The sequence below is a fragment of the Motacilla alba genome, chromosome 2 (assembly GCF_015832195.1).
Source record: "Motacilla alba alba isolate MOTALB_02 chromosome 2, Motacilla_alba_V1.0_pri, whole genome shotgun sequence".
NCBI classification, from domain to species: Eukaryota; Metazoa; Chordata; class Aves; order Passeriformes; family Motacillidae; genus Motacilla; species Motacilla alba.
In genome coordinates, this window is record NC_052017.1 from 99180174 (window position 1) to 99195212 (window position 15039).

The following is a 15039-nucleotide window of genomic DNA, read 5'->3' on the forward strand; positions in this document are numbered from 1 at the left end:
CTTTTGAGCATTTTGGTAGTGTTTTATTCATGTTTAAACTCTCACGTGACTGAACGACCTGAAGTTACTCTTAAGATTTTTGCTCCTTTTTGTTTTGAGTGATTGGATAGTCACTGTAAGAAGGTTATGGCAAAAGGTTTTGCTGGGAGTTAATCTAATGGGATAGTCCTTTTCTGCTCAAGTCCTCCTAGGGATCTCTGTAACTTGGAGCTTGTCCTTTGATTGTCCATTGATTATACTGTTGATGTTCCCAGTAGTCAGTCCAGAGCTGTGCAGTGCGGTGTCTGCTTTACAAGTTCATCAGATTTAGCTGTCTTGGTTATTTATGGAAAGCTTATCCCAGTGGTTTGTAAAACTTTCACAGTTTGAGTATTTTAAAACCAAAATAGTCGTTTAAGTTTTGTCCCATGATCATTCAAGGATTTTTTTTTTTTTTTGGTAGCTAGTTTTAGGGAATAAATCTTGGAAAATTGTATTGTGGTTACCACAGAACTAGCTGGTTTTCAGTTACCATGCAGAAATATATAATATTTCTATGTTACATCCCTTGTATATTACATAGAAAATTTTATAGTGCCCCTTGAGTCTTGGAAGTCCAGGGGTTTTTATTTGAAAAGATTAGCTAGTTTCCTGGTAACACTTCAAATTAAATTAGTTGTTATTTAAATTTGAATTTTTGTCCATCAAGAGTTGTGAATCAAAAAGCCAGACCTCTTCTCGTAACAGTCCCACGTCACTTCATGTAAGTGCTGCATGGCTCAGTGACTGGGAGTTGTTCAAGAAAGGGTGGTACAGATCCTCACAAAGGCAGTGTTTCAGCTGTACAGCTGGGCTGCCAAGCACCACTTGAAAGAGCCATTCTGTTTAAGAGAGCAGTGTGGGAGGTTTGAAATACTCAAATGGGATTTGGCTGTAGGATTAGAGACTGCGAATTCAAAGATGACCAGCTGGTTCCAGTGCCTTGCAATGGGACTCTTGTAGAGAGATGAAGCGACTAGGTATTTCTAGAATGAGCTGAAGGGATGGAAAATCATGGGATGGATAAAGCCTTCATACAAGAAAGGAAAGAAAAATGTAGTTTTGTGGGTTAGAGCAGAGTGACATGTACAACAGTACTGCTTCATCTCTCTTTTAGAAATAACTATTTCAGATTAGTGTGTGAGTAGGGTGGCACTTAGCCATACTTTGTTCTTTTTCTTTAGGAAGAAGATGACAGTGAATGTTATGGGATTGGGGTAAAAAAACCCACACAAAAGAACCCCCCAACCAAACAAAATCCCACACAAACAAACCCCACAGGTCACCTTTTTTGAGGTGACAGAAAAAGGCAATTTTGCCTTCTTGAGGTGTAAGGGATGCTTTCATCTGGAATGCTCTTTCAGAATATTGAAGTAGAGAGTATCAATCACTACCTACAGAGACCGTCCAGATTCGCAAGAAACAACTTCAGCCTTTACTTAGCATGTGCATTTAGCTCACCTCCCTAGTTTTTTTCTTAGTTTTGTTTCTAAAGTGATGAATTGTTTTTCTTAGAAGTGGAGGAAATTGCTTAAGTGTTACTTACAGATTTCTTATGAAAAATGTGCCTCCTTCATAATTTTTAAACAAACAGGTCATGCAGTTCATTTGTGAGTTAACTTGCTACTTGAAAAACTAGGTACAGAAGAGCGGTGGGAGAGCAAATGCAAACTCTTTAATGCTTTGCTGCAGACTTTGCTCCAGTATATCTATACAATTTTGGGCCTGATACTCTTTTTTTCCTCTATGAAATCTTAATGTAAACTTGTTTTCCCAATATTGTAGATCACACTTTGTTGTCCTTGTTGAGCACCTAGCCAAAAGACAAAATATTTCTGGAAGATAGCTGTGCATCTGAGAGTGACTGGACTCATGTTAATATCCACTGTTTCCTGTAAAAGTATTGGCAGTCTTGCAGTATTGGGCATTGAAGGCAAAAGACAAGTTGGGAGGCTTGTTTTTGTTACTGCAGAAACCATGAAATGGATTCCTTTAGTTTCACAAAGGAATTTCATAAGTTGTCTCTCATAAGAAGTAAAAACAGACTGAGCAGATGAAGAACAGTAGAATTTATTTTATTTCATGGCTGTATTTTACTGTTGCTGAAGAAGAGTAGCTTTTCTGGAATGCATTGATTTTAAATCCTTTTGTGTTCAAACTTTGCCAAGGTTTATGTAGGTGTCAGTCTATGTGAAAAATTAAATAACTGAAACAATAAATTATAACTGAATTAATTAAAAATTAATAACAGAATTAATAAATTTTAAAAAATAACTGAACATGTATAAAATTCCTGAGCTAAAATCAGAATCACTATGGCAAGGAGTAGCATTTAGCAGCAGGTCTGAAGTGAGTTCCATTAAAATGTGATCCAAATTTCATGTACATACTCTCTTGCTGTCATTTCAGTACTTGCAGTTAGTTGGTTGTGTTAGGAGAGGAACTCTAACCGAGTGGTTCTAAAGCAGCTGCATTATTTTGGAATCCTCCTTTTATATTTAAAAAAGATAGAAGATGTCCAGCAGAAGTCTTGCTAGACATCCTGCTGTATGGGTTTTATAGTCTTTTCCAGGAAGGAACACTTCCTGCTCCTCTCAGTAATGTGGTTAGTATAAAGGAGATGTAATACCTCTTGGCATTAGAACTTGCTTGAAGCAAGAATGCAGAGTGTGTACAATGCTGACATGGGTTTTTCAGTCATGTTAATTCTAGCTGTCTAGTAACTGCTGTCAGACATTGAACTGCATTCTTGGTAGACAAAAGAAAGACATTTGGGAGTAAATAGTAAAGCAAACCAAACATAGTATTGGAAGTTTGAGAAGAAGAAGAAAAAAAACCCACGTGTGGTAATAATTGCAAAGGAGAAAATTACCCAGCTCAGATAAAACTGCTTCAGCATGCACTGTTGGTTGTCATCCAGCTTGAAGCAAGTTACTGCGTTGTTTGTCTTAATGGGAGGTTTAAAATGGAAGAGAGCTGTTGATTGAGATTGGGGAAATGTGTGCTAACTGAGCCAAAGAGGAATGCTTACTAGTTCTCGTGTTTATTTGTTTTCACTTCTAGAGTGGTGAGTCCAGGATGATCTCTCATTTTCATTATACTACGTGGCCAGACTTTGGAGTTCCTGAATCCCCAGCTTCATTCCTGAACTTCCTGTTTAAAGTCAGAGAATCTGGTTCACTGAGTCCCGAACACGGACCTGCAGTAGTTCACTGCAGTGCGGGAATAGGACGTTCCGGCACATTTTCATTAGTAGATACTTGTCTTGTTCTGGTAAGTGTTTGCATTTTCTCTGTCGCCCCTTCCCTTGTCCTGACACCCTGCCAACCTTCCCAATATAGGCTTTTTGGTCAGAAGGCTATAAAAACATTGACGTTAATGACATTCCAGTGGAAACTTAATTTAAGACATCATGCTTTTTTTTTCCTTCACATATTTTGATGACAAAAACACAGCTCTTGAAATGCATTTAAAAATTCCTCTTGAAGTACCCCAGGACAATGATATATTCTCAAAGCTTCCTGGAAAGTAAATTGTAAACATTCTTTTCCTTTTACATAAGATGTGCTTAGAAAAGGTTGAGGATTGGTTGTTTTTTCCATATGAAAAAAGCTTGTGAATATATGTTGAGATGATTGAATCTGTCTTTTTCTCCAGAGCCCTTTTCTTAAGCATGCAGAAAATGGTTGTTATCTGAACTAGGATGAGAACTCAGGCATGCTCCTAATTCTCCTGCCGTGTGTAATATAGATGCAGAAGTTCCCCTGGTGTGCAGCCCTCTGGGTAGTGGGGCTTGGCAGCCAGTTCCAGTGCCATGTGGATGTATAGATTGTTTGCTTATAGTGAACTATATCATCTATAATTGTTAATGACAGAAGTGAACCTTGAATGTTAAATAATATTTTAAATAAACAAAAATTTTTGTTGGACTTGAAAAGTCCAGGCACAGAGTTTTCTCTTTGTGCTTGGTAATAGTGAAAAAGACAGGGCAGGTTTAACTGAAATAATTTCAATTGAATTAGAAGAGACACATTTTCTGGTTTGGTTAGATCCTCTCAACTTACTTTTTTGTTTTTTTTTTTTTTTTTTTTTTTACTTCAATTTTTCTTTGGTTATATGCATTTTGAAAAGCATAGGGGTATATTTTGATGGAAATATACTTCAGAAACACCCTGTGAATGTTATGTGGGGACAAGTGTGTGCATTACTTGGGTTTGGGGCTCTGCTTTACATAAGGAAACTTCTGCCATAGTCAGTCTAAATTGCTGTTCTATTCAGAAGCAGTAGGAAATATTACTTTACAGCTCTGATTCTTATAGTCCTATTTCGAAGTCCAAATACAAGCCTGAATAAAATTGAGCATCCCTGTCTTAATTTTAAGACTTAATGTTAGGGTACTAATTTGTTTGTTTCATACATCATCCTTGATTTGTTCATAGTAAATTTTCATTACATGATTTGCATTTTTCCTTCAAAAACAAATTAGAAATAATTTGAGATGTTAATCTTCCTTATAACTAATAGAAGCATAATATGGACAAATTAGATTGTATTTTTTGACTAATTTTTACTTGTAATTATTTTATATACCATTGACACTTTCAATGTAACTTGCTTTACAGATGGAGAAAAAAGACCCATTTTCTGTAGATATCAAGAAGGTATTACTGGATATGAGAAAATATCGAATGGGACTTATTCAGACTCCTGATCAACTAAGATTTTCATATATGGCTGTAATAGAAGGAGCAAAATTTATAATGGGGGATTCAACTATACAGGTAAATGTTTAGCTCCATGTATTTGAACAGCAGATTGCAACAGTAGTAAAAAATAAGCTCCAGATTATTTTAAAACATGTAATTTTGTAAGATTTAAATGATTAATCTTTTTCAGTAGATGCCTAGGATGTATCAAAGGGTATCTGTTCAGTGCCTTCTATCAAACTAAACTTTTAACCCTGTGTGTATGTCCCCTCTTAGATAAAATATGAAAATAATTTGTCTGTCCAAATGTTTAAAGAAAAAAAATGGTTCAATTGATATTTTCAATACTAAAAAGGGAAGATAATGCCCGTTATCACATTGAAGATAGCAAGGATCTGTTTTAAAATTTCTTTGCTGTTTACCTGGCAGATAAGTTGCCTGATGCTACAGATAATATTTATTGGTAAAGTTGCCTTGTTTCTTCATAGCCTTTAAAATTTGTGTTACAGATGGTACAATCTAGCCAAGTATAATCATGCAAGGGCCCAAGGAGATTACCGAATCTCACTGTTCTATCAGTGTGGCTTGCAGACATAACAGCTCACAGCTTTATTAAGTGGCTGGGCCTAGGTGGGAGGGAGAACTGCGAGGAGAGGCTTTGAAACACATTTAATTTTGCTTTCATATGCTAGGGCTCTTTTATTTTGTTGATTTCTTGAAATCACGAATAGAGCAGATAAGCTAAAACATTTCCTTTGTGGTATTGGTGGTGGTCTGATTCTTCCCCTTAAATGTTTCTTGACTTGCTGTGTAAAGAAAGAAATAATTTTACACAACTGCTAATCAACACCTAGATAGTGTGCTGTTGGTCTGATACCTGTGTCATATATCTAGAAGACTTCATGATTCATCCTAATGCTAACAGCAGTTTAGTCTCTTCACTTTGTGGAAGCTGTTTCTGGTGGTATAAGGTATTGTGTCTAGTAATATTTTTCTGCTTTGCTTTTTTTAAAAGCCATGCTCCAAAGTGAGCAGCTCTGGCTCCAACACTTACCCACCTAGGCCACAGGATTTCTTACTTCAGGATTCAAGGGAGCATTGTCAACTCAGAATACTGCTTGTAAGGTTCAAGTGTTATTTAGGTTCAAGTGTTGTTTGTAAGGTTATTTATTTGTAGTAAGAGAAAGCCTAGGAAGGCACACTTCTCATTTATTCTCTTTTTCTTGTTACGATTGTTCAGATGATCTTCCTTAAATCACTGTTTCCTGCAGTGCAAGGCATTTGTCCTGATGCTTCTCTCTTTAGGCCTTGGCATTAAGTGCAGAAAATCAATTGGCAGGGCCCAAAAAAGCATATTTCTCTTTCAAGGTCAGCTAGGTCATTTTTATTCCATAAGGAATGGTTGACTCTTCAGAGTGTGAGAGGCATTCACTTCTCACTGCTAGCGATGGAGAGAGCCTGAAGTTATTGAACACCTCTTTTATTTAACATTAGCCAGATGTTCATCTCTCATGTCTCCTTGGATTTTGGAAGGCAGTAAACTGTGCAAACACCACTTTAACTCTTAATGGAGGAGTCAGTTCATTGTTAAAACTCATTTTGCCAGCAGTCCATTTATAAGTAGCTGGTTTTTTATATCACTTTCTGAGTTTAATATTTAGTGTAGGCCAGCAATCTTGAAATCGTTCCACGGACAGGAGTCTATTACTTGGTTTGAGAAGATTAAATTTTCAGTTCATCTACCTTATCACAGACTTTTAAAAGTTACTGATTTTCTTCCTACAAGGTATTCTATGTCTCTATAGGCACTGGCTGATTTGTGTGAGAAAAGTAATTGTTTTTTAGGACTGATTCTTCTCCTTCCTGTGCACCTTCTAGGGTTCTTTCCTGCATGAAATTTTGTTGTAGCAATTAGTTCTTCAGACTATTTATCATTAGGACAGAGATCTAGCAAAGCAGGTTTACTTCCAATTTCTTTTTTTATTCCATCTCATTTCAGATTACTTCTCAAAACAAGGTGAATAACTGTTTTATGATGCAGTAGATCTTTGGGCTAATGGGCCACTAAGTGAAATAGTAGGCCAAGACTCTGGCATAGGTAACTCTTTGTTAAATTTTCCCAGTTCTCTCTTTTTAGGCAGTTCTTGTATACAGGGTCCTGTTGTATTTTGAAGCCATAAAAGGTAAGAGCACAGCACAGGCCTGTAGCAAGTAGAGGGAGATGCGAAGTGTGGGACAGTGCAGGATTTTATAAGACACAATGCTTCCTAATTGTGGAGTTGCTGTGGACAGTACAAACCCTGAAGGTAGAGGCCTCATGCCTTTTCAGTGGCACTATCCTGGGAAAATAGAAAAAAGGATCATTGATGGTTGTTGGAGAAGACACATCTTGACCTAACTTTATTTCTTCATCTAGCAATTTTTTTTCTTGATCTGGTAGTTCCTTTAATCTCTTTCTGTGATTGTTCTTTTGGAAGACATCTTGGCAAAGGGGCCCTTTAATTTTAGGGGAATGTTTGAAATGTGTTCTCCTTGTTTTCAGAAACGGTGGAAGGAGCTCTCTAAGGAGGACCAAGCGCCAAGTTCCGAGCAGTCTCCTCCACGCCCAACCAAAATAACCACAGAGAAGTACAATGGGAACAGCATAGGCCTGGAGAACAATGATCAGATGGAGAAAATAAACACTGACCTGTCCACTAAGGTTCAAGATATCACAGATGGGAACATTGAAAAGTAGGCAAGATAAAGAAACTTCTAAAAGGCAGATACACTCTCTTGAAAGGCTGAATTATTAGGCTGCTTTTCTTATTATGAAAACATTCAAGATCTTTCTTCAGTAGCAAGGGAGAACAGGCAGTATTTGACTGCCTTATTTAATGATTTTAAAAATACCACCTCAATGATTCCTTGTGATTTGGTTTTACTATTCAGAAGTCAAGAGAAGAAGAGCAAGTGTCTCTAACTGAAGCAGCTAGACCTCACACTTTGAAAGCATTTTCTTAACAGATTGTCAGTGAACTCCACTGTGAAGTGTGAATGAGGTCCTAAAATTGTCCAGCATTTCATACTGAGTTTTAAATACAATGCTAACTTATGTTTCAAAAATTACATGGTTCCTCAGAAACACAAAGGTTTTATCACATACCACTTTCTGAGTCATGGTTGAAATTGTATCACTGGAGCCATGTATTTACCCTCTGTTCATGTCAAATCTACCTGCTGTGAGTAGGTTCCTGTGGTTTAGCCATGTCGGGTGAATTTGCCTTTCCCTCAGGAGTGTTGATGCCTCAGCTGGGAGGCACGGTGTCACTTGGGCCTTCCCACATGTGGGTTGCCAAATGTTGATCCATAGCCGGAGATCCAGAAACTGGTCCAGGGCTGTGCCAAGCTGAGCCATGTGGTGCGCAGAAGGAGGCAGGGTGTGTCCCAAAGGGCTGCAGCCCGAGGTGAGACACAGCAGTCCAGTGTAGATAGGCTGGAATTGCAGAATAGCAGCTAGCTCACCAAATGCCCCCATTAATTTCCTTCTGTGTCTTCATGAGTGTTTTGAGAGAGAATGACAGCAATTCTGTAGTTGTTTGAAGGAGCCCTTCACAAGAAGGAGTGAGGCTGTGGGGTTGTGTGTTAGAAGTCACTCAAAGCTGATTTTTGTGTCAGAGTTATGATGTCTTAGAGATTTTGAGGGCACTTTTGGAGACACAAATTACAAGGTTGTCCTGCTAACACACAGAGCTCGGGTTTATCGTGTGTCCTTTATCAAGATATGGTTTGCATCCTGAGATGAGTACTGTTAATCCTGCATGCAGCTGTGAGTAGGAGCTGGAGTTGGTGTATCAGTGAGGCTGGTGTGAACGCTGCAGTAGAGGCACCCGTGTAAATACTGTGACACTTGCACGTGGTACCTGGCACTGCATGTAAAGGCAACCTCCACACAAAACATCTCAGCCACCAAATGGGGCACAGACAGGGGTGAAAGACCCAGCTCAGATAATTTAACTAATTCTGTTCTCTGTCAAACTTGTAGATGAAGTACCATGTACATCTTTACATCTGTCATTTACTTATTTGTGGGGCTTCACTATCTGAAACTCTCTACATGAAGGTGGTTAAAACATAATAAAAGATTGCTTGGTTTGGATTTTATATACTGCTGCTATATGGTACTGGTGGGTTGACTATTGGGATCGTTGGAAAGAGGTTAGTTTTAATATTATAATAGCCTTTTTCCCCTGTTCTTCAGTGTAAGAGTCACCTTTTTTTCTTTTTAAGTTCTGTCCGGAAACGACTACGGGAGGATAGAAGAGCGCAAACAGCACAGAAGCTGCAGCAGATGAAGCAGAAGCTAAATGAGACTGAAAGAAAAAGAAAAAGGTGGTTATACTGGAAACCTATTCTCACTAAGATTGGGTTTGGTACACTGATTTTAGTTGGTGCTTATTTTTGCTGGAAAATGTATTTTCAAAAACATTCCTTGTAAGTGAACAGTAAGTGTGACTGCTCCAACAGCTGATTTTGCTGGAAGGTAATGAGTAGGGGTGTGACTTTAAGCATAAACTCCTTATTCCTGGAATGGGTACAGACTGTTACATACAGTAGAGAAGTGATGTAAACTTGATCTCATGTCGACATCTCAGGACTTTCCACTGCAGGTACTTAGAAAAATGAACCGCTGCCCCCCACAGAATTGATGGTTTTTGTTTAATATGAGCAGGTACAAACTTGCTGCAACTGTTTATACACTTTTTAAAACGGTGTTCTACCAGATCTTGAACAAATGCTGAACCATGGAGGTTTAGCTACTGAAGGCTGTCTGGATTTAAATTTACATGCCTGACATAAGCAATAAACAGTGTTGTATCATTTACATTATTAATGCAAAGAAGTTATCCTTAAGTATGTGTAATGTGTAATGTACTAGTGACATGAACATAAACATTTTATATTCTTATGACCTAGGATAAATATATTTTATAATTGCATATTTAATCTTTTTGTAGTTCACTGTACTTTTAAAAGCTCAGTTTGTACAGATTTCTGACCAAAAGAATTTCATTTTGAAACTAAATGTAATTATAATTTGTGCATGAAAAGAATAGTGCAACCATTCCCCACATTTGATTCTCCAGTTTGAAATGAGCAGCTAGGGGTCTGATGAAGCACTTGCCAATTTCTACTCTGTTAATTTGCATTCCTTATTTATTTTTTGTAGTTTTCATTATTTAAGACTTGGAATTTTTTTAAGGCTTTTGAGAACTTAGCCCCCACTGATAGTAATACTGTTGACTAATGTATTCAGACTTCAGCTACTGTTTGAAGGCCAACATTGTTCAAGTTCTGACATTCCATGAAATGTAAAACATAATGTTTTGTATGTCTATAGATTTCAATTGCTAGAACGAATAAAATTAATTCTTCAGTAATAGTTGTAGGAAACACATCAAAGGAAACGGTAGCTGAACTTCCAAGGGTGGCTCTAACAGAAAGGAAATGTTGGTAGTGTTCTGCCATACCCAGTGTTTTCAGCTGTATGAGCCACTTTCATGAAGTCTAGAACTGCTTTTCAGGTTCCCCAGCACTGTGTTAGACATGCTAGTAAAACACTTAAAGACTAATATTTTGGGAGTATCTGTTCCACAGCCCCTTCAGAATTATTGAGCACTCCCTTTCCATTACTTGAGTAGTAACACTTTCTAAATAGTAATTCAACACAAACCACTTTCTGCCCTTTGAATACAGAGATGGTATATGGCTGAATGTAGCTTGTTGTTCAAGCTAGGATCTAGTAATTTGTAGGATTGGATTGTACTTTGAAATGGGAATTTTATTTATTCAAGCATTGCCTTGTTGGGTAACTTCAGAGAAGTTATGTTTTCTCCTTCCGTTTTCTAAGCTTGGTTGTTTTCTGTTGGGTGTGGGGTCTTGGGGTTTTCTTCCACTCCCCTCCCCGATTTTGTAAAGCACTGCTTGGATTTATTGCTGAAAAATACTCTAAAGAGTTGGATGATTTATTTGCTCCTTATTCAAAGGAATTGACTTCAAAGTTTCCCAGTACGTCCAAGCTTGGTGGTCACATATGATGCATGGGGCCCAATTATTCTGACATTTACTACACAAAGCTAAGTACAGTTTACTCTTTAAAATTCTCATTTCGCAATAGCTAATACTATTCTGGACTATGCTGTTTGTATAGTAAACAAATGCTGAAGGGTCCAGATGAGGAAAACAAGTGTAGTTCCATGGAGTACTGGATTTGGGAAGTTGTGCGTCAGTAGAACAAGACAATTTGTTCCATGGCATTGCTGACCAACTATGCAGCTCGAATAGCAAAATGACTGCTGGGACAGCTAACTGCTGGGACATAGCACAGGCAGGCAGCTCACGTATTTTAACACATTTCACAATTTTTACAACCACAGTAACTTTTAGCCAGCAAGAAGACTGTCAAAAGTTTTTTTTTTTTCCCTTTAAATTGAGGATAGGTTTTTCAGTATCAGCTGTAACTGATAGTAGGTGTAAATGTATGTGCCTTATAAAGATATTTTGGTTATGGAAAAATACATGGAATGTAATTTAAATGCTTTTGTAACAGAAATATTCCAGATTTTATTCTAGATACTTAAAAGCAGCTAAGGAAAAAGTGCAGGCGAAACTTGGACTGATACCACACTGTTATTTATTGCCTTTCTTTTGGCATGAGGAGGATTTCCTGGGCTACCAGTATCCTACAGGCACTGAGCTCTCACTGCAGCTTGTCACTTGATTTTTTTTCCTGATTCCATCTTCTAAATTCTGGCTTTTCAGTTTTCTTTATCCTGAGTAAGCATTCCTCAGTTCAGGGTGGGGCAGGGCAGGGGGCAGCCCATTCAGATCACCTCATACTCTGTTACCTTCTTGATGCAATAAAGCAGGACTTGCACATTCTGCAGTTGTTCTGTAAAAGTTTGGTTCTGTGATTGCAAGTACCTTGGGAGTCTTAAGTGTTAGTAATTTAAAGAGGATGAACCAGTACAAGCCTTGGAACAGAACTGTTTTGAACACTGAATTGTTCATGATAGTCTGAGAATAGTAAGGAAAATCAAATGATTGGTCTCTTTTTACATTCCAGGAAATAATTTGGATAAAAATCTTCTTTCTGGTCCATCACTAATCCTTAAAACCCAAAATCTGGAGGATTGTTTTCCTTGCTGCACACTAAGCCCTTGTGACACTTTGTTATTCTGGAGGATTTAAATTTGCAGCATTTTTGCACAGCTTGGATGTTAAATAGGAACAAATATGGGCCAAAATGAAGAACTGTCAATCCCAGTCATCTCTATCATAGGAAATGCTTAAAGAGTGAAATTGAAGGACATGCCTTTTGACCCCTCTTCTCTCCCCATCCCCGAGTTCTGGCAAACTGCTGCCTGGTCCCATGCTACTTCTAAAATGTCATTGGGCTCAATTCAAAATTGGTTTTGGTTTGGTTGGTGTTGGTTTTCCCCCTCTTCTCTGGAAATGCATCAGTCAAAATATTTGATGCATAGTGTGCATCTCTGATTTAGCATTTGGCTCTCAGATGAACACTTGCGTACGAATCCCACACGTTTTCATAAAGAAGTACCTAGCAAACATTCGGACCTCCACTGCAAGGGGTTTGCAAGATTGGAATTAATCCTCTAGGTTTCCTATTTGTGTTCTTGGTGCAGGGACAGTCCACTTAGTGACGGTACATCTGTATTTTCTTTGAAATGTATTAAGTAAAATAATTCAGTGTGAAATAGCAATTTGGAAAAAAACTCTGGATTTGTTATGGAAGTGAGATGTTGCCAGTGAAATGTGGCTTATTCTGTTAAACCTCGAGTAATATGGTTTACTGACAGCAGTTTATGTCCCTCTGAAAAGGGAAGAGGCGTAAATGTGTATGCATGTATGTGTGACTGGATCATGCAGGCAATGAAAAAGCCTGGTTAGCTTTATGTTCAATGAATGTAAACCAAATAATTTAGTTTGCTGTTTGGCATTACAGTAAAACCTGAGACACTTGAGGAGTGCATGAGAAACTAAATTAACAATGACAAAAGAGAAAGTCTTCTGCAGGGCCGAGTGGCTTAAGCTAGAGGACGGTATTTGCAAAGGTGATGTGACACACAGTAGTCTTCCTGGGCCTTTTTGTTTGCCCCCGAAGTTTTAAGTCAGTCTTTCATTTTTATGTACAAAAAATAAACGTGTTCAAAATTGCATCTCTCTCTGAGTCTTTATTTAAATTGGAAGGATAAATACTTAGAAGCCCTCTTTCAATGTGTCCTAACTGGTGGAGGAAAGCTGCTTCATGAAACAGTGTAGTGCTTGCAGAACTCAGACGCATTTTACCTGCAGTAGCTTGGGGGTGTGGTGCTGTGAACACCAAGGTCTCTTTCTGTAGACTCTTGGAGTAGAGTCTTCCCTTGCCTAAAAACAAAATGTTCAGTGCTGGGACAGTCCAGTCTTTCTCGCTACAGGAAATCTTTGCCTAGAAACAGTTACTTTCCAGCCTCTGTAGCACGATTGGCCTCCAAAGCTGTGAGAGGTGATGTGTTTTGAGATGCAGCCTGCCATAGTCCCTCTGAGGCCTAAGGAGACTTCTGCAGTGCTTGTGGTTACATGTGTGAGGAAGTGGTTTGCTGGACTGAGACCTGTACTTGAAACTCTACAGCAAGGATGTGCCTTGTACTGTAACATGGAAATACCTTCTGGAAAAGCAACAGCTTTCCAAGAGTACTTGCTCAGAGGCAGTAGTTGCTCCAGGGAACACATGAGAAGCTGTTTGGTGTTGACAGTGAGCTGCAAACCTGCTGTCAGTTCTTAGCTCTTTTTTTTTTTCTTGTTGTTTTTTATCCCCGTACTCTGTACTGAATCGGTGACTTTCTTTTGGTTGTATGTCGCAGGCCGAGACTGAGTGACACCTAAGCCTTCGAGACTTGTGAATATTCTGCAGCTATAAACTGCAAATTATTGACATGCAAAGCGAGACATGACCCCCCCCCTCTTCGGGAACAAAAAGTGAGGTCTGTTAAGTACCAAGAAGACCTCAGTTATCTGTTTACAGCGTAAACTGCACCGAGGGGATGAAGACCACCAGCAGCGTGTGCTACTTTGCAAAACGAAATAATTTGCCACCTTGTGTTTTTATAATGCTTGTATTAATGTGGAAAGATGTAAAAGAACTAAATTAGGAAGTATTTTGTTTTGTACTGCCATTCTTAATGTATTTTTATACTTTTTGGCAGCATTAAATATTTTTTTAAATTGATGATGTGCTGTTGTGTGCGCGTTATGTTAGGGAGAACCTGTTAAGAGCGTGTGTTGTGGAAAAAGAAGGGTTTTGCCTTAAGGTTTCCTGATACCTGTCTTAACTGGAAAATGGCAAAATTATTAGAGTGTGCTTTTTGCAAGTATTTTCATTAATGCTAAGTATTGTAGTTTGATTTAGGAGGAATTCTTGTACATTTCTTTTGTAATAACCACTAAGAATATTATTTTAATAATCTGACCAGTTGGTTTGGTAATTCTTTTTATGTTTGCTATAAAATATGCACAAAATATTCAGAGTAACTTCATGACGGGAAAGTGTTCTGTTGGTGATTGCTTTAAAGGGAAGAAAGAGGTTGAACCTGACCTCTCTTGACCCAGAGTCCTGTGTTGTTAATGGGAGCCGAGGAACAAAAACAAAGTGCACAGAAGTCAATGGTGTCTGTAATTAAACAGGTTTTGGATTGTGCCATTGCCGTGTGTTCTATGTACGGTATTTTCCTCACATCTCCCACCTTCTGTCAGTCTTCTCCGTGACATAGTCAGGATGGATTGAAAATGGGTAAGCCAGAGTGCTGCTTAAAAGAGTTCTTCCAACGAAGTCAGCAGGGTTTCCAGCCGTGTGCGCCTTCTGTAACAGAGTTGATCTCAATTCTGCACATGTTCTCTGATGGTTTTGGATAAACCTTAACTCACAACATCATATATTTACTGTGACTGTCTAAACAGGCATGTGGTGGGGTTTTACATGGTTGCAGCCTGAAATCTTGTCAGAACTTGGTCTTGAGGTCTGTTCATGAAAGCAGTGATATTCAGAGTTCTGTTGAACTTGAAGGGGAGGCTGAAGCAGGGGAGTACTTCATGCTATTAGTTGAGCTAAAGACCCCCTTGACACTATCCTGAAATAGTCTAAATTTCCAGTCTGGTTTGTCCAATTTTTTTTTTCTTTACATCATTACCATTGTTCAGAGCCTATGCTGGAGGAGAAAACAACATTGTGACTTGATTCAGTTTTCATTTTCAAGTTGGTGCAGCTGTGAAACCAGGA

The 15039-nt window shown here is 38.4% G+C and overlaps 1 protein-coding gene across 2 annotated transcripts in view; it reads left to right on the forward strand.

The window, feature by feature from the left end:
* Positions 1-14463, forward strand: part of PTPN2 (protein tyrosine phosphatase non-receptor type 2) — a 30547-nt gene extending 16084 nt beyond the window's left edge. The window contains exons 6-10 of one of the 2 annotated variants that reach the window (XM_038126977.1): positions 3082-3291; positions 4641-4799; positions 7267-7457; positions 8994-9095; positions 13628-14463. In XM_038126977.1, the coding sequence (XP_037982905.1) occupies positions 3082-3291; positions 4641-4799; positions 7267-7457; positions 8994-9095; positions 13628-13649 (684 nt within the window). In that variant the 3' untranslated portion in view covers positions 13650-14463. Of the gene's footprint in view, positions 1-3081; positions 3292-4640; positions 4800-7266; positions 7458-8993; positions 9772-13627 lie in introns of those variants that run through there. The other variant, XM_038126978.1, reaches the window with a different exon arrangement.
* The last annotated feature ends 576 nt before the right edge of the window (positions 14464-15039 follow it).